The 25088-nt window shown below is 37.1% G+C and overlaps 1 protein-coding gene across 12 annotated transcripts in view; it reads left to right on the top strand.

The window, feature by feature from the left end:
- The window catches only part of BRAF (B-Raf proto-oncogene, serine/threonine kinase), a 148018-nt gene that overhangs the window by 44938 nt on the left and 77992 nt on the right, over positions 1-25088 (top strand). For 10 of the 12 annotated variants that reach the window (XM_036926107.2, XM_036926102.2, XM_036926108.2 and 7 more), the window contains exons 2-3: positions 11127-11228; positions 22684-22947. In XM_036926107.2, coding sequence (XP_036782002.1) covers positions 11127-11228; positions 22684-22947 — 366 coding nt within the window. The remainder of the gene's footprint in view (positions 1-11126; positions 11229-22683; positions 22948-25088) is intronic. The other 2 variants (XM_057504836.1, XM_036926106.2) reach the window with 1 other exon arrangement.

The raw sequence follows: 25088 nt of genomic DNA, 5'->3' as shown, positions 1-25088 counted from the left end.
ACCTCCAGTACTATGTTGAATAACAGTGGGGAGAGTGGGCATCCCTGTCTAGTTCCCGATCTCAGCGGAAATGCTTTCAGCTTCTCGCTATTCAGTATAATGTTGGCTGTGGGTTTTTCATAGATGGCCTTTATTATGTTGAGGTACTTGCCCTCTATTCCCATTTTGCTGAGAGTTTTTATCATGAATGGATGTTGAACTTTGTCAAATGCTTTTTCAGCATCTATGGAGATGATCATGTGGTTTTTGTCTTTCTTTTTGTTGATGTGGTGGATGATGTTGATGGACTTTCGAATGTTGCGCCATCCTTGCATCCCTGGGATGAATCCCACTTGGTCATGGTGTACGATGGTTTTGATGTATTTTTGAATTCGGTTTGCTAAAATTTTGTTGAGTATTTTTGTGTCTACGTTCATCAGGGATATTGGTCTGTAGTTTTCTTTTTTGGTGGTGTCTTTGCCTGGTTTTGGTATTAGGGTGATGTTAGCTTCATAGAATGAGTTTGGGAGTATCCCCTCCTCTTCTATTTCTTGGAAAACTTTAAGGAGAATGGGTATTATGTCTTCCCTGTATGTCTGATAAAATTCCGAGGTAAATCCATCTGGCCCGGGGGTTTTGTTCTTTGGTAGTTTTTTGATTACCGCTTCAATTTCGTTGCTGGTAATTGGTCTGTTTAGATTTTCTGTTTCTTTTTGGGTCAGTCTTGGAAGGTTGTATTTTTCTAGGAAGTTGTCCTTTTCTCCTAGGTTTCCCAGCTTGTTAGCATATAGGTTTTCATAGTAGTCTCCAATAATTCTTTGCATTTCCGTGGGGTCCATCGTGATTTTTCCTTTCTCGTTTCTGATACTGTTGATTTGTGTTGACTCTCTTTTCCTCTTAATAAGTCTGGCTAGAGGCTTATCTATTTTGTTTATTTTCTCGAAGAACCAGCTCTTGGTTTCATTGATTTTTGCTATTGTTTTATTCTTCTCAATTTTATTTATTTCTTCTCTGATCTTTATTATGTCCCTCCTTCTGCTGACCTTAGGCCTCATTTGTTCTTCTTTTTCCAATTTCGATAGTTGTGACATTAGACTGTTCATTTGGGATTGCTCTTCCTTTTTTAAATATGCTTGGATTGCTATATACTTTCCTCTTAAGACTGCTTTTGCTGTGTCCCACAGAAGTTGGGGCTTAGTGTTGTTGTTGTCATTTGTTTCCGTATATTGCTGGATCTCCATTTTGATTTGGTCATTGATCCATTGATTATTTAGTAGCATGTTGTTTAGCCTCCATGTGTTTGTGAGCCTTTTTGCTTTCTTTGAACAGTTTATTTCTAGTTTAATGCCTTTGTGGTCTGAAAAGTTGGTTGGTAGGATTTCAATCTTTTGGAATTTACTGAGGCTCTTTTTGTGTCCTAGTATGTGGTCTATTCTGGAGAATGTTCCATGTGCATTTGAGAAGAATGTGTATCCTGTTGCTTTTGGATGTAGAATTCTGTAGATGTCTATTAGGTCCATCTGTTCTAGTGTGTTGTTCAGTGCCTCTGTGTCCTTACTTATTTTCTGTCTGGTGGATCTGTCCTTTGGAGTGAGTGGTGTGTTGAAGTCTCCTAGAATGAATGCATTGCATTCTATTTCCTCCTTTAGTTCTATTAATATTTGTTTCAGGTATGTTGGTGCTCCTGTATTGGGTGCATATATATTTATAATAGTTATATCCTCTTGATGGACTGAGCCCTTTATCATTATGTAATGTCCTTCTTTGTCTTTTGTTACTTTCTTTATTTTGAAGTCTGTTTTGTCTGATACCAGAATTGCAACACCTGCTTTCTTCTCTCTGTTGTTTGCTTGAAATATCTTTTTCCATCCCTTGACTTTAAGTCTGTGCGCGTCTTTGGGTTTGAGGTGAGTCTCTTGTAAGCAGCATATGGATAGATCTTGCTTTTTTATCCATTCTATTACTCTGTGTCTTTTGATTGGTGCATTCAGTCCATTTACATTTAGGGTGATTATTGAAAGGTATGAATTTATTGCCATTGCAGGCTTTAAGTTTGTGGTTACCAAAGGTTTAGGGTTAGCTTCTTTACTATCTTAACTGTCTAACTTAACTCGCTTGTTGAGCTATTATAAACACAGTCTGATGATTCTTTATTTCTCTCCCTTCTTATTCCTCCTCCTCCCTTCTTCATATGTTGGGTGTTTTGTTGTGTGCTCTTTTTAGGAGTGCTCCCATCTAGAGCAGTCCCTGTAGGATGCCCTGTAGAGGTGGTTTGTGGGAGGCAAATTCCCTCAACTTTTGCTTGTCTGGGAATTGTTTAATCCCTCCTTCATATTTAAATGATATTCGTGCTGGATACAGTAGTCTTGGTTCGAGGCCCTTCTGTTTCATTGCATTAAGTATATCATGCCATTCTCTTCTGGCCTGTAGGGTTTCTCTTGAGAAGTCTGATGATAGCCTGATGGGTTTTCCTTTGTAGGTAACCTTTTTTTTCTCTCTGGCTGCCTTTAATACTTTGTCCTTGTCTTTGATCTTTGCCATTTTAATTATTATGTGTCTTGGTGTTGCCCTCCTTGGATCCCTTGTCATGGGAGTTCTGTGTACCTCTGTGGTCTGAGAGGCCATTTCTTCCCCTAGTTTGGGGAAATTTTCAGCAATTCTTTCTTCAAAGACATTTTCTATCCCCTTTTCTCTCTCTACTTCTTCTGGGATACCTATGATTCTTATATTATTCCTTTTAGATTGATCACTCAGCTCTCTTAAAATTCTTTCATTCCTGGAGATCCTTTTATCTCTCTCTGCATCAGCTTCTCTGCGTTCCTGTTCTCTGTTTTCTAGTCCATTAATGGTCTCTTGCATCTCGTCCATTCTGTTTTGAAGTCCTTCCAGAGCTTGTTTTATTTCTGAATTCTCCTTCCTTAGTTCTTGCATATTTCTCTGCAAGTCCATCAGCATGGTTATGACTTTTGTTTTGAATTCTTTTTCAGGAAGACTGACTAAATCTATCTCCCCAGATTCCTTCTCAGGGGAAGATGTAGCAGATGCCAAAGCTGTCTGGGTTAGTCTTGTCTGGATCATATTTTTTTGCCTTTTCATGTTGACAGGTGCTATTGACTGTCAGCTGGGAGGGCCAAAATTTTCACTTGCTACTGGCCTTTCTTTACTGGGACAACTGCGACCCCTAGTGGCTTGTGTTGGGTAATTGCGTGTAGAGTGGGTCTTTGTGTCTTGCCGGGCCGGAAGGGAGAAATTTCCCTTTCTGTGGGTGGAGTTTGTCTCAGGCTGCTTCTCTGGTATAGCAGCGCCCGGTGGGGTAATGGATGGGGGGGCTGCTTGACTGTTTGCCTCCGTGAGGGGTCTCAGAGCTGTTGCCCAGGGAGTTAGTGCACCCGGTTTTCCCTGTAATTTCCAGCTGCTGTACTGTGACCTGGGTTGTTTCCGTCAAGCTGTTAAGTCCCTGTCCCTTTAAGACTTTCAAAAAGCCCCCGCTTTTCTTTGTCACAGGGGCATCAGCTTCGGCACCCGCTCAGAGGTCTTGCTGCCCTGTTTCCCCAGTATCCAGGGCCCCCTGGGCACGCACTGTGTCTGCGCTCTGGCCCGGATGGCTGGGGCTGGGTGTTCGGCAGTCCTGGGCTCCGTCTCCCTCCCGCTCTGCCTGCTCTTCTCCCGCAGGGAGCTGGGGGGAGGGGCGCTCGGGTCCCGCCGGGCCGGGGCTTGTATCTCACCCCTTTCACCAGGCGCTGGGTTCTCGCTGGTGTAGCTGCAGTGTGGCCACTGTCCTGCGTCTTCTGGTCTCTCTTTTAGGGCTAGTTGTGTTTGTTGTATTTTCAAAAGTATATATGTTTTTGGGAGGAGATTCCAACTGTCCTACTCACGCCGCCATGTTGGCTCCACCTCTGTCTCTGCTTTCAATACTCTCTCCTTGTGCTTGGTCTTTGCCATTTTAATTATTGTATGTCTTAGTGTTTTCTTCCCAGGAAACTTTTTGTTAGGGGCTCTCTGTGCTTCCATGACCTGAGTGTCTATTTCCTTCCCCAGATGGGGAAGTTTTCAACAATTGTTTCCTCAAAGAGATTTTCTATCCCTTTGTCTCCCTCTTCTCCTTCTGGTACCTCTATTATGCAAATATTGTTACGTTTAGATTGGTCACACAGCTCTCTTATTATTATTATTTCATTCTTAGAGATCCTTTTTTCTCTCTGTTTTTTTAGCTTCACTGTTTTCTTTCTCCCTAAAATCCAAGTCATTTACAACTTCAGCCTGTGAAAGTCTGCTGTTAAATCCCTCTATTGTGTGTTTCATTTCAGATACTGTATTTTTCAGCTTTGAGTGACTCTTCTGTAGGTCATCTATCTCTTTGTTGAGGTCCGCCCTGAGATCGTGAATATTTTTCTGTAGATCTGTGAGCATGTTTATGACTTTTCCTTTGAAGTCTTTAGCAGGAAGATTGGCGATTTCAGTTTTACTCAGCCTTCTTTCTCGTGTTTTTTCTTGTAGTTTTGTTTGGAACAAATCCCTCTGCCTTCTCATTTTTTCATTGTTTCCTGTGGAGTAACAGTTTTATGGAGGAGGTGCCTTCTAATGCTAAGAAACTCAGGACACTTCACTTTCTAGTGCGGGAGCTGCAGCTGTTGGCATTCAGTGGGTGGGGTGCCTTTCTGTCTGGCTTGTAGTGATCTGATTTCAGGTGTGCTGTGTAGGCCATCATCTGGTTGCATGTGCAGGGACAAAACTCATGGCTATGCGGCTGGAGTTGCTGTGGGTGAGGGCCACATGTGAGCAGAACCGGCACCTGCCAGGTGGAAGGAGCTCCCCTGGCTGGCTTCTGCAGGCAGTTTCCTTGCTGGCTGGAAACAGGGCCAGGAAAGCTGGGAGTGTTTTCCTCTGCCTACTGACCACAAAGTCTGACTCCACTGCCAGGCCAAGTGGGCCGTCAGCAGGCCATGGGCTGCAGGCTGCAGGGAGAAGCCTTTGGCTGCGGTGCCAGTGAATCATCTGGTGCTCCCAAGAGTTACCAACCTTTTCGGCTGTGGAGGTATTGTCCACCTTTCTTTTTTCCTTAGCATAGAGCTCTATGGAAGCCTTACCTCTCTGGCACCCCTCCTATTGCTGGAAAGTCTTTGAAACTGCCCACTTTTCTTTTGTCTTGGGGGGCTAGTAGAGTGTGACTGGTCTTCACAAGTGTGTGGAATCTCAGCCTCCTGAAGTGTTCCACCTGTCTTTTTTGTCCAGCCCCACTAGTCACCAAAGCACCATGTAATGTGGGCTCATGTTCCTGGAACAAATTTCCAGGGCCAGGTGTTTAGTTATCCTGGGCTCCTACTCCCTCCCTACTGGTTCCTCTTCCTTCTGCCTATGGGCTGGGGTGGGAGAAGGGCTTGTGTCCCGCCAGATGTGGGCTTTGCTACTTTACCTTTTTCTGTGAGGTCTTCTCTTCTTCCCCAGATGTAGGTAGGCAGTTTTGTAGTCTTCAGGTCCTTTTCAGGTTTAGTTGTCTTTGATGTATTTTCATGTTCTGTATGATTTTGAGAGAAGGTTTCTGCCTTGCCTTTTTACTCTGCCATCTTTTACCCAGAATCCTCCCTCTCATTAGATTTATTCCTAAATTCTGTCTAGTTTTTGTTGCTATAATGAAGGGCATCCTTTTTTAATTGGTTCTGGCTGATATCTTGGAACTCTACATATATCCTTGAACTTATATCCATCAATCTTCCAAATTCTTACATTAGTCTTTATAGTTAATAGTTTAGCCCTAATGGTTTATAGATTCTATTATGTCTATAGATAGCATGTTTCCTACAAATAATATTTATCTGTATCATTCCAATTCTTGTGTCTTTTTTAAATTTTATCTTCCTACCATTAACTATAACCTTCTGCATATCACAGCAGTGATAACAGGCACCCTTGTTTTATCCTGACCTTTTAATGTGATATTTTGCTGCATGTTTCTTGTAAATATATTTTATTAAGTTAAAGATACCTATTTATAACATTCTAAGATTTTAAAAACAAATGAATGTTGACTTTTTCAAAAATATATTCAAATTTAGTTACTGATTCTAAGTTAATTAAATCATGGTGAAGAAATGTGGTCTGATAATTTTTTCGGTTTATGAAATTTGCTTTGTGGCCTAGAGCATGGCTGCTACCTAGGGGTAAAAGGAAGAATAACAAAACTCAGTCATTTCCATAGACATCAGAAAAGCATTAAAAAGCAGTGCTAAGTAGAAAAGACATAATAAGATGATAGAAATTCAGCTACAAAAATGTAAACGAACTGAATTATCTGGTTAAAACACAGCCATGTATGTGTAAAAACAAGCTAACAGAAGAGTAATTTATAGGAGACACACAGTGGTTGAAAGGAAAAGGATGAGAAGGGGCATACCAGGCAAATAGTGGTAAAATGCAGGTAGGATATATTAATAGATAAGTTAGACTTTTAAGAGAAAACACACTACTGGGGAGAAAGAGGGCCACTGCTTAACAAAAAAGGAAAAAGAAAGAGTTTAGGGAAAAACCCAAATCTACAAAAATGTTGAAATAATAGTTACAGTGAACACTTATAAATACTACATATACTACTTAGATTCAACATTTGTTAACACTTTCCTCAATTTACGTCTCTTAAGGAAAAAGAATGAACAAAAATGTTGTATTTATGAAGATTAACAATTCCATAATCTTATATGTAGTACATGCTCAAATTTTTTCAGTTAATCCCAAGGATGTCTTTTGTCACTATCTTCCATCCCTGAACTAAGACCTGCTCATTTTGTATGCATTGAATTAATTGTTGTCTTTTAGTATTGAGCTGATCACCCACCATTTTGTTAACCGTGACATGATTTATTAGTGAGACCAGGAGTTGCTCTGGAGTGTCCCACATTTTGGATTTGTGTAATTGTCATGGGTTTGACTTTCACAGAGAAGGTAAATGTCTTACAGAATGTCCCACATTCCATATTTGTTTATTTCCTTGTGGTGCTTTTACGGTATTTTTTTAATCCCCTATATTTCTTCTAAACTAGAGGCTAAATATATTGGTTTGATTAGATTTTACTTAAATGTTTTTGCAAGTATACTTCATGGGTGATAGATAATGTGTTATTTATACTACATCACATTAAGGTTTTCCCACTATTAATGATTCTAAGTCACATCTCTCCTTGTAAACGTGTATGTCTCCCTTATCTTTCATCTTTGAGAAATACTTCAATACTATGTGAGTATCGTGTTCTTCATCTTCTTTTCACCTAATGGTTTTAACATGCTTTGATCCTTTCCAGAATCAATTATTTTATATTAGCTAACATTCTTTTGTATTCTTTTTTGTAAAGCTTCCTACATCAAATGGGAGTAAGTATAATTTTTCCTAAAAAGACAGAATAACTGCATAATTATTTTCCAGTGCTTGCTGTTTAATTTTCTAAGATGTAACAGTCATCTATGTGGTGGCAAATGTTTCCCACCAAACGTTTTTTTATTAAAAACTACTGAATGTGTGTGTGTGTGTGTGTGCACGCACACACGCACGTGAATACATGCAGTTTGTTACAGTTGCAGTGTTTTCTCATTTTGCTAAAACATTTCCTAAATTTGGCCAGTAGGAGTCCCTTCAAGCTGCCTCCTTTGTTGATTTGATACCTGTCTAGCACAAGATGTTCCAGGATCCCTTTTGAATAATAGATAGGTCTTAGAATGCTTTCATGCTGGCCATTTTCCCTCATTAGTTACAGCCACTGTTTTTGGTGTTATTTTATATAGTCTACGCTTATTTAGATTTACCTTTGTGTTTATTAGTTTCTAGATTCCCCATTTATATTAGGGTTTACAACACCTGGCGGTCAGAAGACTGAAATGGGTTTCACTAGGCCAAACCCAAGGTGTCAGAAAGGTTGTGCTCTCTCTAGAGCACATTTCCTTACCTTTTCCACATTCGAGAGCTGCATTCCTTACATTTGTTGACTCATGGTCCCTTCCAACTTGAAGGCCAGTAATGTCGTATCTTCAAATCTCTCTGGTAGGTCTTCATAATTGCCTAATTTTCTGCAGTAAAAACTCCGATTCCATTTTAGACAATTGTGATTACATTAAGGACCCACAGGTAATCCAGGATAATGTCCTGAACTCAAAATACTTAATTACATATGCAAAATTCTTTTTGACATTTAAGGTAACATTTATATGTTATAGGCTTTAGGATGTAGCCATCTTGGGGGCTGTTGCAACCAGGGCTCATAGTGAGTTTTCTTCTTTCTTTGAGTATAAAATTACTTTTGTTTAGGGAGATATGAAACCTGACTTCCAGACATTCTTGTCTGTTCCTTCCCTACCTAACCAAATTTAATCATTTTCTACTCCCCAGCAAAAAAAAAAAAATTTCATTCTAACCTGGTCTAATTACCTCAGTCTTCTCATTTCCCCCATGCTCGTTCCTCCTGTTTGTTTTTTTCTTTTACCCCCCCCCCCCTCCTATTCCTTGTGGAGGGAGGGGAGGCATGGTTCTTTACCTAAACTACCCAAGAGTTTTATCTGTGGAGCTTTAAAACAAAAACAAAAAAAAAGGCTGTGTGTAGTAGGTCCTTAATTTACTGGACTGGAAAGAATCACTGAAGTAGGATCATTTTCTCTCTTACTCTATTCTGAATATAGCTTAACTCTTAGCTCCAGCATTAATTGAATGCCCGTTATGACTAAGATGCCAAGATAAGTGATGAGGGGACAAAAGATGAATAAAACATGTTTCTGATCTCAAAGTAGCTAATAGACGTGAGAAACATAATTCTGGTATATCAAATTCAATAAAGCATTTCTGCCTGGGTGGTCAATGAATTCATCATAGAGAAAGTTTGTCATTTTCTGAGATGAAGAGATTATAGGAAAAACAAGCTTTTGGGGAGTTGGGAGGCAGATCAGAAGTTAGTCTTTTAACATGGTAAGTTTGAGATGCCTGATCTTAGAGATATTTGGTAAACAGGTGGACAAAAAGAATCTAGAGTTGAGAGGACAGAGCCACCTTTAAAAATTTGGGTTTAATCAATCCATATTTGACATAAAAAGCCATGGGAAATTGGATAAGATCACCTGGGGAGTATGTGTAGCTAGAGAAGAGAAGGCATCTAATACTGGACCAGATATGAAAACTTAGCCACGAAATTATAAAGGAAAATATTTCAGTATCTGACTGTGGAAAAAATTTGAAACTCTGTCATTGCCTCTCAAACTTTAATATGAGTCATTTTGTTAAAAGTTCAGTAAGTCTGAAGTGGGACATGAGATTCTGCTACTCTAACAAACTTCCAGAAGATTATGCTGTTGCTGGTCCATGGACCACACTTTACATAGCAGAACTTTATATGATGCAATTAGGAAAGACTGCAATATTTGTAGGAGAATAAGGATTAATATCCAGAATATCTAGAATAAATGGTATAAATCAGCAAGAAAAAAGTAGAAAGAATATGGATAAGGAATTTTCCAAAAACAATCTTAAATGGCCAGTAAATTGAAGAATGCTGAGCTTTTGGGGAAATACAAATTAAAACAACAAGATCATCTTTTCCGCTTAGAATCGGCAAGAGTTTAGATGTTTGATAATATTCTGTTTTAGTGGGGTTGTGGGGGAAAAGGGTGGATTCACATCCTGAGAATAGGAGAAATAGGAGTATTACTTGCACTTTTTTTCTTTTGGAAGACCATTTGGCATATTTATGGAGATTTTAAATGCACATATCCTTCAGTCCATGAATTCTGTGCTTCAGTATCTAAAAGGAAGACTTGCCATCTTTGCCCAGAAAGTTCAGAACTATTCATTGAAGCATTGTTTGAAATTGAGAAAAGTGGAATAATCTAAATGTCCTCTAGTAAGGATATTATTAAATAAACCAAGGATCCTAAATCTGTTTGCTCACTTATTCATTTAAAAAACTAAAAATTTGTTCTCATTTTTTCTTTATAACATTATAAATTATAGTAGTTCAAAAAGCTGTAATTTCTAATTTGTTTGTATTTTTATTAAGTACATTTTTTGGTCACACCTTAAAATGGCAAGTTTTGATCAGTTTATGGAGCATGTCTACCATATAGCGTAATTTGTAAAGCAGGTTCTCAAATCACTCAGATAAATTGGATTCATTCTTCATCAAGGAAAAAAAAAAACATGTAATATGTCCGTGTATTATATCACCAGATTTCTGAATTCTTGACTTGCTAGCTTAGTAAATGGGTAAGGCTTCCAGCCTTGAGAAGAATTTGTTTCACTGATAAAATAAGGCCTTGCTGGTAACTTTTCCCTTCTTTTCTCTCAAGGAATTTTCCCTCTTCTCTTGTTTGTTAGGCACTTTGGAGTTTATACAGTGTACTTTAGCATTTGAAATGGATGAGAACTTTGCCTTTGTTTTATACAAAGTGAAAAATTGCAAGTGTGATTTTAAAAGGAAAGGAAAAAGGGAATACTAATTCTCAGTCAGATCAGTTAGGAAGAATACAGATAGACATTGAGGATCTGATAATACTCTCCTAAAATTATCCATGTCCAACTGATGCTAGGTTACCATTAAAATATAAACACCATTGAAATAAGCAGCATCAAAACAATGTTATGAAATGAGTACGTCTGTACTTAACACAGTCATTTAATGGATGCTTATACTACCGTTTAAAATGAGTAAAATATGTATGTGTTGACATGGAAAGTATTTTAAGGTGTGTTCAGTGAAAAAAAGTGTTAAAAAGCATTTTTTATATAATAAATGTTTTTGTATATTTTGTGTATGTATGTATTTTTTTTACTTGAGTGAAAAGGGGATGTGGAAGGATGCATACCAAACTAAACAGCACTTACCTTTATGGTGCGGAGTTCAGGAATGTAGGGAAGGTGAAACAAAACTTTCATTGCTTATTGTGAATACTCATGTATTATTTGAAATTTTTTTAGTTAAGAATATATTGTATTACTAGCGTAGAAAGGAATTTAAAGATGTTTAATAATAAAAGGGAAAAACACTATACGTAATGATCTCTAGGTTCTCTAAGTTCTAAATTTCAAGGAACACTGGTAGTTACTGCAATATTTAAATAGAAGTAATATTTCTTCATATCCTAAATGATTTTTATTTAAACTCTTTTAAAATATTTTGTAGGTATGGAATATCAAACAAATGATAAAGTTGACACAGGAACATATAGAAGCCCTATTGGATAAATTTGGTGGGGAGCATAATCCACCCTCAATATATCTGGAGGTAAGCTTTTGAGCATCATATGTGTAGTAATTTTGAAAAGAAAAAAATGAGCTTATAAAAAGCATTTGTACTGATATTGGTTATTTTAGGGGGTGGGATTAGAAATAGATATGGGAAGAGAGAATTAGCTTTGTCTTTATTATACTTTTTAATCTTGTTTCACTTGTTAGAATAAATTTTAGTATTTTGTAATTTGGGAAATGTCAAAACTGAAGGAGAAGATGTATATAAACGTCAAAACATTACTCTGGTAAAACTTACTTTAAAGAGAGAGAGAAATCATTCTGTTTTGGTGGTCAGCCAACTAGTTTTCAATTTAGAAAATGAAGAGAGTTTTTAAAAATATCTTTTTTCCAGAATAAATCCCCCAGAATTTGTTTTTGCTTCCTTACAGGTAAAATTTACAATATTTAAATAGTTCAAAATTGCTTGGCTGTACTGTTTAATGGCACCACTATGCTTTTGTATCAAGCCTTGAGCCTCGCTGTGAATTTATATAGTCATGTTCGTAATCCTCTTAGGTAATCGTTACTATTATAATCACAGGTAAGCTTTCTTGGCATTAGTTTCCTTACATAAGTCACTCAGATTGCATGGAGAGCAAGCTTTTGTGGAATCTAGGCAGTCAGGCCTCACAGCCCACACTGCTTACCAGTACACTGTACTGCCTGTCTGTAAAAGCTGGCCCCAGCTGTAATCGCTAGTCATATAGGAAGATAACCCTAAATTACAAATGATCAGGTTACCATTTGCCTTCAAATGCCAGAGATTTTTAGGCATGGATTGGTAGATTCCTAAACTAAACTTCTAATTTAGTAATCTAATTGTTTCTTAAAGGGCAAGTTAAATCTTTAGTATTTCACAAGAAAGTAAGTTTGCTTTATTTTCTAAAATAAACTTGAAAGCTTGGAAGTAACCACTAATAAACTGTTCTCTTCATATGGCTTATCCCAGAGCACACTGCCAGTTAGTAATCAGAATTAGTTTAACCAGTTTTTCTGCCAACCCCTTCTGTGTCTTAGGTGACTTTTCCCTACCCTCAGATGTAATACATTTGCATCAGTAACCACGCCTCATATAGCAGGGATTCACTGCTCTCTTCCACCCCACACACTCTTCAGGCTTTCTAGTATTCATATTACATCTAAGTAGGGCAGTTTATAGCAGACCGTATCTCATAGGTTACATTGTTAGCACGTAGATTCTTTTTCTTGAGGACTAACACTACCTAATTTGTCTGCAGAAAGCAGTATAATATCAGAGTCTTTAAGGTGGAGTTACACAAATACTGTTGATTGGTTTCTGCAGACAGGTTACCTCCCTAAAGTCACCTCATTAGTAACATGGGAATAATATCACATGTGATAATTTAAGGATTAATTTGAGTTTATAATTATAAAATAACATAGTTTCTGACACATTTAGTGCTCCATAAATTTTTTATTCATTCGTTAAACAGATATTTATTGAGTGCCTGCAAACATTTGTGCTTTTCTAGGTTCTGGGGATATAGAAAGAAAGAAAAATAAGACAAAAATATTTGCCTTCAAGCAAGCTTGTATTTTTATCACGGGGAGGGGTTATAGACAATAAACATATCAATGAGTTAAAACCTTGAATTTATCACTGTCTAATATACTGTGAAGAGGAGCCTGGCTGGAGATAGCAGTCTTCTTTCCTGGGGAATGTTGACCAGGCCCAGGGAAAAGACCTGTGGGTACTGATACTTGAAGCCCCTTCGGTGAAAAACCAGGTGTGCTGATTACCCACTGAGGTCTATCATTCTCTTTTCTGTCTATAAATTTGACTACTCTAGGAACCTCATGTAAGTGGAATTAATACAATATTTGTCCTCTTGTGACTGGCTTATTTCACTTAGCATAATGTCTTCAGGGTTCATCCATGCTAAAACATGTGTCAAAATTTCCTTCTTGAATAATATTCCATTGTTTGTCTATACCACATTTTGTTTTTCCATTCGTCTGTTGATGGATACCATCAATGATAAGTTGTTTCCACCTTTAAATTTTTGTGAATAATGCTGATTTTACTTCTTTTGGATATATGCCCAGAAGTGGATTACTGAATCATGGTAATTGTATATTTTATTTTTTAAGGAATTACCATACTGTTTCCCATAGTAGCTGCTTTTTACATCCCCAAAAGCAATACATGAGTTCTAATTACTCAACATCCTGGCCAAGGCTTACTTTCTATGTTTTTTCATTTTATTTTTTAAAATGGCCATCCTGATGAATATGAAGTGGTTATCTCATTGTGGTTTTGATTTGCATTTCCCTGATAAGCAATGATGTTGAACATCTTCTCAAGTGCTTATTAACCATTTCTCTTTCTTCTGTGGAGAAATGTCTATTCAAGTCCTTTGCTCATTTTTTAATTGGGTTGTTTTCTTGTTGTGGAGTTATAGGAGTTCTTTATATATTCTGAATATCAACTCTAACCAGATAAATGAGTTACAAATATTTCTTTCTCTCTGGGGCTTCCCTTTTCATTCTGTTGATAGTGTCCTTTGATGCACAAAAGCTTTTTATTTTGATGAGCTCTAACAACTATTTTTCCTCTTGTTGCCTGTACCTTTTGTTTTCATATCCAAGAAATTATTGTCAAATCCAGTGTCATAAGCTTTTCTCCTGTATTTTCTTCTAAGATTCCTATAGTTTTACCTCTTATGTTTAGGTCTTTGATCCATTTTGAGTTAATTTTTGTATATGGTATAAGGTAAGGGTCCAACTTCTTTCTTTTGCATGTGTATATTTAGTTTTCACAGCACCATTTGTTGAAAAGAATGTCCCTTCCCATTGAATGGAAATTTTGACAAATGCCCTTGTCAAAAATCGTTTGACCATATGTACAAACGTTTGTTTCTGAACCCTCTACTCTATTTCATTGGTCTGTGTCTTAAACTTTATGCCAGTTTACATAACAATGATTTGATTTCTGTAACTTTGTAATAAGTTTAGAAAAATCAGGAAGTATGAGACCTACAACATTGTTCTTTTTCAAGATTGTTTTGGCTATTCAGGATCCTTTGAAATTCCATAGGGATTTGAGGATGGATTTTTCTATTTCTGCAAACACATTGGAATTTTTATAGGGTTTGCAATGAGTCTATAGATTGTTTTGAGTATTGTTGACATATTAAGAGTTCTTCATTCTTAAGTAGGACTGGACAGTTAAGAATAAATATTTGGAGAATGCTTAGAAAAGAAAATGGCAAAAATGGTCAAAAGGATCTCAGAATCAGTGCAGAGAACAGAAGAAAACTTGAAAATAACTATAACATCAGAGATAAGAGAAGATACAGTGTTCTGTTCTTTTTCTATGGCTGTATAAAGAAGTGAAAGTAATAGAGTAATAGTAATGCAGAACAAAACAGAGCTTTTGGAAATTAAAATAGTATAGCAAAAAATTTGTGTGTGTGTGTGTGAGTGTGCATATAAGCAAATAAATGTTGGTAAGGTAAAGTTAAGGAAATCTTCCAGAAAGGAGAATTTTGATTTTGATTTTATAAAGATGGAAACTATTGGAGGAAGGATGGAAAAAATTAAAGAATAAATATAGGAGATGTATAAAAAGTTACAAATGCTTTTAGCTGCAAAAAATATATATATATATATATATCCAATAACAAGTTGCCCAAATAAGAGCTTTATTTTCCCCTTCCATTACAAGAAGCATGGTGGTAAATTATTTTAAGATAGTTCTCAGGCTCAAAGTTGTCAGACACTGGGGTGGAACTCTATAGTCCACTTGGCTTTTCGGTCATGACCGCAGCAGATCTGAGAGTCGTGTCCTCACATAGTGCCTGAAAGAAGGAAGCAAGGCTCACAGAGGCTTTTTCATGTACCTAGCTCTTTCAACGAGGAACGTTATTTCTTCCAAATGTACAAGTCTTTCTTTAACATTTCACCAACAGAATGAGGTCATATATCCCTAGAGCAGTGACTGTATTTACTCAAATTAGAGGCTAAAAGGTAAAATTTTTCCAGTATTCACAATTTGGCTTTGGATTAGTTTGTGCACTGGCAAATAGAAGTTGTGCTTTAGTTACTTCATTCCACACCATTTCACCAGTAACCCTTTTGATGTTTCCATAGGAGGAGAAATCATTATGTATTCCTGCTTCTCTTCTTTATAGCAAAACATAGTGAAATCAGTTGTATCGCCATCAAAAATCCTCTTTTCTTTTTACCATGTACAATTTATTTAAAAACTAGCTTTCAGGACTCTCTTGTCCCCTCATGGCATGAGCCGGGATCTCTGTCCTTTCACTTTATTTCTAAATAAAAGCCTGCACCTTGCTCTCCTACCTTGACCGTTTGTGAAGCTCATTCTTTGGCTCTGCAAACAGGAACCCTGGCATCATCTTTGGGGGCTTGTCTGGGATAACTTCGGAGGTGAGTATTGGCATCTGAGCCTGCCTCTTCTTTCACTGTCCTTATAGAAGGAAGCCGTCTGTGGCACACAAAATTGGGCGCTTGTCAGCCACTTAAATGGGACTAGCCTGGCTGCCCATCTCAAAGTCTCAAGCGACAGGTTCCCCTGCGTCTCCCTCAGTGGATCCCCCATCTCCCTTGGGAGCCGGGAATGTCAGCTGAGTGGAGGCCAGGATTCCCTTTCATAGGCATCTCCTCGGATGCGAGGGACTGAGGAAAGCCATGGGCAACTGCGAGAGTCTAGGCTGAGGCTACACTTCAGTGGCTTCTCAAAGGCCCACATGTCTGGAATCAGACCCCGACAGCCCAACTGGGTATCCGTGAGGAGCGTCTCTCTTTCTCTGTCTCTGACTTCCAGTCTGCTTCTTCAGGCCGCCCTGGCCTCAGTGAGGCAGGGGGCGTTCCTAACTCTCTCCTAACTTCATCAATTTCACGGAACCCGATGCTCACCACCACAAGGTAGGAGATCCACACTCCGCTCTTATTCCTAACTAAATGCTGTACTTTTTATCTGATAAAAATGTGTCTGGGCACCCGTTAGCCACTTAAAAGACGATTAGCGTTGGCTATCACTCTTAAGTCACGGGTGAAAGGTTTCCTGGTGTCTTCCGCTCCTTGATCCCCCGCCTCCAGATGGACGGGAATGTCGGGGAGTGGCTGAGCCGATTTCCTACTTTCCTATCCTAATCTGCGGACTCCAAGGGCAGACCAGACTAGTAGACAGTGGTCCTTGGATCTCGGCTCCAGCCGATTGATCCGACGGCGCTGAGTGAACCTCTGGCTAGGCTGCTGCCTATGTGAGAGTCGCAGATGACCCCCGACCTCTTGTCTCAGTGATCAGATTTGTTATAATGGGTGACTAGTGGGATAATTTCCAGGCAGTGGCAGAAACTGGTGTTTGAGAGTATAGAACCCACCCCCCGCATAAATGTCTGTGGCAGCCCCTGAATTTTATTTCTGGCCTTAGCAAAAAGTTCCCTTGCTGTCCATTCAAAGCAGTCCTCTTAGGCCTGCGCCACTTTCTCCTGTGTAAGGTAAATGAAGTCTGTAAAGTATAATCAAGCTAAAACTTGAGACCAACATGTAAATGGCTCTATTCTGTTGATCTCCTTTCCTTAGAGGCAGTCATCCTGGGGCTAGGCATTTCCTTTTCTGCAGCCCTGGGAAAGCAAAACAGGCTTGTGACTTAGATCAGGGCTCTTATTTTTCTCTGAATTTTTCTTTATTCACTTATACAAGTTACTTGAATGCCTTCTGTGAATAAGATATAGTGCTAGATGTTTTTCTAGTAGTAGTTTCTTCTTTTTGAACCTGATATATTGGATCCCAGAAGTGAAGGGGTAGTGTTTCTGGAATCACCCTACCTATTGTTATACACTGAGTCCTAGCTACCTCAGAATTTATGTATGTGTGAGAGTCCCCTGCAGGCAGTTAGACAATGACAATAATAGCTCCTAACATTGAGTATTGCTATGTACCAGGTACTGCTCCAAACATACAGTAGACCAGTTAATCCTGAACCCACTCTATGAGTTATACTTACTATTCTCATTTCCATTCTGTAGATGAAGAAACTCAGGCACAGAGACTTCCTACAAACATGGCCAAGGTTGTGCAACTAGAAAATGGTGTAGCCAAAGTTTGAGCCAGACATTCTAAATTCAGAGCTTGTGCTCTTAATTCTTCTAAAATTATGATGATGCTGTTTGCTTTTCTAATCTTTAGTCTGTGTAGAACCAAGGATAATACAGAGACATTTTATCAAAACAAATGCTGCAACAAAAAGAATATTGGAAGATAGGTGCTTCCTATGGAATAGAAAGTAGTCCATTTAATATCATTTGTGGACAGTTTGTAAGATTTCATATTTACTGAGACTAAGTTCAGTAAGAATAAGTTTAATAGTGAGCTAACAATAAACAGTTTTTCACTGCTTTTTCTCATTATGTTTTAATTAAGTAGATCCTTAAATAATTTTCCTCCCATTTTTAGTTGAGAAATTATTCACACACACTGTAAGATGACTTTCTTCAAGTACACAATTCAGTGGTTTTTATATGCAGAGTTGTGCAATCATCCTCACTATCTAATTCCAAAACATTTTCATCCCCACCAAAAGAAACCCTTTACCCATTAACAGTCATTCCCCCCAGGCATAGCCACCACTAATCTACTTCCTATCTCTATGAATTTGCCTATTTGGACATTTAATGTAAATGAAATCATTCACAGTATGGCCTTTTGTGATAGGGTGCTTTCACTTAGCATAGTTTTCAAAATTGACCCATGTTGTAGCATGTAACATTCATCTTTTTCACAACTAATATTCAATATGGGTATATCACATTTTGTTTATCCATTAATCAGTTGATGGACATTTGGGTTGTTTCCCCTTTTTGGCTATCATGAATAAAGCTACTATGAACATTCATATATAAGCTTTTGTGTGTATACATGTTTTCAGTTTTCTTGGCTATATGCCTAGGGACAGAATTGCTGGGTCTTAAGGTAATGCCGTTTTAACTTTTGGAGGAACTAGAAGACTGTTTTCAAAAGTGGCTGAACCATTTCTTGTTCCCAGCAATGTAAGAGGTTTCCAGTTTTTCCACATCATCACTAACACTTGTTTTCTGTGTGTTTTTTTTTTTTTTATGGCCATCTTAGTTAGGTGTCAGTTGGTACTTCATTGTGGCTTGGTAGGTTTGCATTTCTCTGATGACTAATGATGTTGAGCATCTTTTTCATGTACTTATTAGCCATTTGTATCTGTGTTGGAAAAAATGTCCATTCTTATCCTTTGCCCAGTTTTTAAACTGTGTTGTCTGTTGAGTTTTAAGAGTTTTTTATATATTCTGGTTAGTAGATCCTTACCAACAGTGATTTGCAAATATTTTCTCCAGTTCTATGGGATATCTTTTTCCACTCTCGATACTGTCTTTTTAAGTACAAAAACTTTAATTTTCATGAAGTGCAGTTTATCTATTTTTTTCTTTGGTTGCTGTGCTTTTGGTGTGCCATATTTATGAAACCATTCATTGCCTAAGCCAAGGTCATGATGTTTTCCTCCTATATTTTCTTCTAAAAGTCTTACAGTTTTTCCTCCATTAGGTGTATGGTCCAGTTTGAGTTAATTTTTAATATGATGTTAGGTAGTAGTCCAACTTCATTCTTCTGGTGTAGATAGTCAGTTGTACCAGCACCATTGTAAAATATCAATTGACCATAAATGTGTAAGCCTTTATTTCTGGACTGTCAGTTCTGTTGTGTTGTTCTATATGTGCATTATTACTCTGTTACTGCATGTGTTGATTACTGTAGTTTTATAGTAAGTTTTGAAATCAAGAAATGTGAGTCCTGTAACTTTGTTCTTTTTTCAAGACTAGTTATCTTGCACTTTGCACTTCCATGTGAATTTTAAGATCAGTTGCAAAAAAGCCAACTGGGACTTAGATAAGGATTGCATTGACTCTGTAGATCAATTTGGGGAGTATTGTCATCTTAATTATAATATTAAATGTTCTAGGTTCTGTTTTAAATTTAAAAGTAAATGACATGATCTGTGTCCTCAAGTAACTTATAGTTTGGTAGAGTCATGTCAGGAACTGAGCTAAGTAACCTAGTAATAACCACAACAGGAATTATGAATACTACTTATTACTATGAATAAAAATATATTTTGGGGTTTTTGCTGTGTGCTAACCTCTGTGATAAATTCTTTTACTTATATTATCTCATTTAATCCTCACAAATTTTTTTCACAAATGAGAAAAAAATAACCATATAAAGAATTGTGGTAATACTCTGTGTAAGGAGGTGAAGGGAAAGAATACCTTTTTTTGCATTTTGTCAAGTAGAGCTTTGAGTTAGACTTTGAAAAGTAAGTAGGATTTTGATGAGAAAGAAGTTTTGGAAAGAAAGGGCTTTGGAAAAGCTGCCTGGTAAAGAATATCCAGTACCTACAACACTTTGAAGGACCAGAGGAATTTTGTTGTTCGTGGTGGTTGAGGTGTGCATGGGAGGACTTGCTCATGTTTGCACAGCAAGACAACAGAGGAAAAATAAATGTTCAAAGATACAAGAAAAATATGGGGATAACGTTATACCAAGACCTCCATAGAAGAGGCCCTAAACACCCAGTGCTAGCACTAAATTGAGAATAGAAGAGGGATGGGGAAAGATAGGGAGAATTGCTTAGACAAAGAAAGAAGAAGGGGGAAGGAAACTGTATTTGATGGCTTTGATACTAAGAATAAATTTGAAGCTAATTCTATTTTCTGAGTGAATAGATGGTTGAGGGATGAAGTTAGGAGCCAGAGAAGCACAGCAAAGGTTGGAATAAGTACTGTGAAGACTGTAATATGATATTAAAACTCGGTAATATTTTCTCTAGCAGGGTGTGGTAACCTGAGAAAAAGAATGGAATCATTGAATGGTAGGGTTTACCCCAAGTTTGTATTTGACAACCAAGTTGGTAAAAGAATAAGAATTAGCCAACCAGTCGCATTGTTGAAATGGTGAGCCACAAAGCATGGGAAGTAGGACAACAAAGGCCTAACTAAATCTGAGAAGAGATTTAGGGATTAATATTTACCATGAAAGATGAATGTGGTAGTGAGCTGGAAGTTTAAGAAGGTCGGTTAAGTGTATGTGTCATCATTTTGAACCCCTATAAAGAACTGTGTGTATCTCTGGATCTTGAGAAATAAATGCATTTAGATATAAGGGGTTTAGAGAACTTTAAGGCAGGAGTGTTAAAAGAATATCAATGTCCATAGAGAATGCAGCAAGGATAATGGCATGAAATGAGCCATGACAGGTACTAAACTAGGTAAGCAGTTGCCTTGGTAGATGTGGGTGTGAGGGGAGAGAGTAAATGTTTTTTGTACTTAAGAAAAGGAAGAGCTATTGATAAATGGGGTGAAATAATAGTTTGTAATCCACATGCAGGGAACATTGTATTTTCAAAAATTAAGGCTAACATTTTGATTAATAACATTCAAAAAAATTATCGTTTATATTTATTACTTTACCTAAGGGTAATATTGTGTGGTAAGTAAATGTACTTGCCCAGAAGACAGTAAATAAGATTTGTTCTATGCAAGGAGGAATATTTCTCTCCCAGACTGCATGTATATAATATTAAAAGGGTTGGAATTGTGGTAGTCTTTATTTTTTTAGTCTGAGCCCCAAATACTGCCAGGTAATGTATGCTCAGTATATATTTATTGAATGATTGAAGGCTGAATAAAATGAATCATATTGAGAGTGACACCCTTAAGTAGTAAGCTCTTAGAACTGAAAATTAAATAGAAATACAGCTCAGAAAATTTTGAATTGATTCGATTGTAATGCTCTGAAATTCTCTGAAATATTTTGGGCCAGGTTAGGGCAATTAGTAGGTTGTGAAGGGGGAGAGGGTGTTTTGATGTAGTTTAGGTCCTTTACCTCAGAAGCTCATTTTAGTATCCCCCTACCCTCTTTCTTTTTTTTTTTTTTTTTTTTTTAATTATATGGTATGATCTAGCATACGAGGTATGGTTGAAACGGAATTTCTCCTTCATCCTCCTCCTTTAATAATTCTCCCTTGCTTGTAGAAGTTTGGGCTTCACAGCATGATATATACATATTCTGTACAAGCTTGTCTCTTACCTACTTTTTCAGTCTTATTATTTGTTTCCCTTTGCTCCTGTTCTTCTTCATTTAAATTCCACAAACATTGATACCTAGCTGTATCCCAAGTATTGAGTGGCATTCAGCTATACTAGTCTATAGTTTTTCCTCTGTGTCTTAGAATTTCCTACCTCCTAACTTTGTTACAGATTTCTCCTGTACATAGTATGCTCTTCTTCCCCATTTAACTCTATCTGTTTGAATGCTACCATTTTAAGGTATCCCTCCTTCTCATTCTCACTTTGTATCGAGAACATTCTTTGTTTATTTCTCATATACAGTGCTTACACATAAATAAAAATACATTTACCTGCTTCTCAACAGCCCAATAATAAACTTCTTGAGTGATGAGAAGTGCCATTTTTAAATCTTTGGTTCTCCCTTGTAGCTTTTCATAATGTTTGTAGTGTTGTATCTATTAGGAGTAGGGGAGAAATGCTGGACCATGGTATGGGGGTAGGTAATTACCCTGCCTACAGAACCTTGGGCATACATATTCCAACTCATCCTATCTTTTCACTTCCATTATCATTCTGTTTTCAAGTTTCTTCTTTTAGAAAATGATATCTTAGGTGGTCATTTCATGTTTTTATAATTTTAGTCAAATGAAACTTCTTAAAAAGTGTCTTAATGGATAATGGCTACAGTATTTGATGGGAAAGGAGGCCATCAGGGATCTGTAGTGAGAAGAATGAAATATTTTAACTGATAGCTATTTCAGAAAGAAACCAGCAGTTATACACCTTTTAAGCCCTGCTGAGGAGGTTTTGGTGGTAATGGTAAGATCTGGCACTGTGTTCCTCGGTCCTGTTTTTTCACAAGTCTCTCTTAATATCTCATCGCCTTTTCAGCCTCTCACTCTGTTCTTTGGAGAGAAGGGATGGGAGAACATGAAACTTTGTATGTCTACAACTTCTCTGAAAAAAAAGTTTTTTTTTAATGAAGGGAGTACTTAACCTTGATGTAATGTGTGTTATCTTATGTTGTTATATGCGGTTTGGAAGGCAAATTGTGATTTGACCAGAGTATCACAAATACTATACACATTTTTTATTAACATCCATGGCTATTCTAGACGTCTCACACACAGGTGTATATGTGTGTGTATATATCAGTTTATTAATGTAATGTAGTATCTTAAAACAAAAGATTTATCAACCTAAAGGCAAAAATTTATAGTACTTCTAGCATTTGTTTTGTAACTTGTAACTTAAAACCCTGTTGGCTAGATTATAGGAAGATTATAATCAATGACTTAAATTTCATATTTCCTTTTATTACTGTCAGGAAAAAGTCCAGATTCAGTGTAAGTCTGCTTTATTTTATAGGCCTATGAAGAATACACCAGCAAGCTAGATGCCCTCCAGCAAAGAGAACAACAGTTATTGGAATCCCTGGGGAATGGAACTGATTTTTCTGTTTCTAGCTCCACATCAACAGACACCGTTACATCTTCTTCCTCTTGTAGCCTTTCAGTGCTACCTTCATCCCTTTCAGTTTTTCAAAATCCCACAGATGTGTCACGGAGCAACCCCAAGTCACCACAAAAACCTATTGTTAGAGTCTTCCTGCCCAATAAACAGAGGACAGTGGTGAGTCAGCTTTTAATATCATCATTGCTTTTTATTTGTATTTTTCATAAAGACTAATTGTTGAAAATGAAATGTTATCACTTTATCTGCAGTGGTCATACAAGTGGTCATACAAGGTCCATTTCCTTTTATGGAAAGACATAAGTATTTGGGGCCAAAGTCTGTGTTCCTTAACTGGAAAAATTGTGTTGTCTTTAGTGTCAGATTTGACATTTAAACCTGTTTGCCAAACTTGAACCACACTCAGATCTACGTACTAATTCAGAACAGTCAGAATTCCAAGACTTGAGCTTATTTGTTGTGTAACATATGTCTGGTAAGATTCATTCTTAGCCCTTGAGAAATCCTTATTCAGATTTATTATCAAATACTGTATTTTTAATGTGCTTAGTATTTTTCCTCTTGTCTACATAATTTTTGATTGTTGATTATTAGTATCACCATTAGGACAGAGTACCCTGTAAGTAACATTTAGAGCAGGGATATCTGCAGAATTATTATGGATGGTCTATAATCCTCAAGTGAAACAAGTACTGTCAGTGGCCTTAATAAATAATGTACCTATTTATATCACTTTTTAAATAATGTATATGGTTGCTTTTGAAATTAGTAAAAAAATATTTCATTTCCAAATACAACTTGCTTGTTCTTCATGGAAAAAGTTGCTGACATGCTTTAATGGCCTCCAGTGAGTGTCAGTGTGTGGGAATGCTAGACTAGGTCATCAGCCAGCAAGGTAGTTGGAACTCAGATCCTTGCATAAAGCTGAACCTTCAGAGAGCTTTACGTTCAGCAGAAGAGTGAATAGAGAAGAAAATCTCTTCACCAGCGTACATAAATAACAATGAAATTTATCTGTCTTTGCCAGGGCTCCAGATAAAGGTTAAAATATCCCTTGTGAATTCTTAACTATAGATAGACCTATTCTCATCATAATGTGGAGTTTATATTTATACTTACCTGCATTTCTCAGGAACTCTCAACCCAAGAAATTAACATAAAAACCAGTCCATAATGGCACTCAGGTGCTGGGCAGAAGCAAATGCAAAACCTCCCTTGGCTCTAAACCTCAAGTTATAAAATATAGGAGAAAATAGTTATCATCAGTGTGTTAGAAGACTTAAAAACAGTGGTATTAGAACTCCTAAAAAGGAACCAATAGAACTTGTAAGTGGTCTTAAAATTTAAAACTCAGTGGATGATAATTTATCATCTCTGAAGTATTCTTGCTAAAATGTGTTGGATGTTAGGCTCTGGACTTTCCATTTTATAGGAAACACAAGGGACAGGAAAAAGTTAAGCACCATGAAGAAATAGACACATTCACAAAGTGGACAAAGACAAACAGCCTGGGCTCAATGTCACTGTCACGGAGGGTATAAAGGTCGGGGATTATTCTGTCCTAAATAAGACATAATAACCAAATGCAGCAAGTGATCCTGGTTTGGGATTAGATTGGGGAAGAGCTATAAAAGGAATTCTTGAGATGGGAAATTTTGAATGTTGATTGAATATAATGTGTTGTTATGTAATATTTTCTTAAGTATAATAATAGGAATTAATTATGTAAGAGAATGTTTTTATTCTTAGGAAATACATGCTTAAATATTCAGAGGTAAATTGTCATGGTACCTGCAACTTTTTTACCCCCTCTTTCCTGAAATAAAGCTTCCACATAGTAAAGTATACAAAAATCAAGTGTATAGTTCATTGACTTTCTACATATGTAACTTCCATGTGGATCAAGTACTTCAGAAGGGTTGTTCTGTGTCCCTTCCAACTCATTACCCACCTTCAAGAATACCTTCTGTTCTGACTTTTATCTCAGTTAGTGAATTTGGAACTTACTGTCAGATAGTATGGAGTAAAACAAAATGTTAGAGAAACAAATACGAAAAAAATTTAGAATCTAAATAGGAAGAATTTGGATATTAATTGCATCATTCCTTCTAATACACTGTATTTGAAATTTTAAATAATAGAGTTGGAAAAATTCAAAACACGTAGGACAAAGGAAAAATAGCTCAAAAGAAACAGTTGTCACTAGAGAAAAAAACTAATGAACATATGACACTGATTTAAGGAAGTATCAAGGTAACACTTCAAATAAAATCTCAGTATGCCAAGTTAGTTACAGAACA

The sequence above is a fragment of the Manis pentadactyla genome, chromosome 7 (assembly GCF_030020395.1).
Source record: "Manis pentadactyla isolate mManPen7 chromosome 7, mManPen7.hap1, whole genome shotgun sequence".
NCBI lineage: Eukaryota > Metazoa > Chordata > Mammalia > Pholidota > Manidae > Manis > Manis pentadactyla.
Note: the sequence above shows the minus strand (reverse complement) of the source record. Positions and strands in the feature narration are given on the sequence as shown.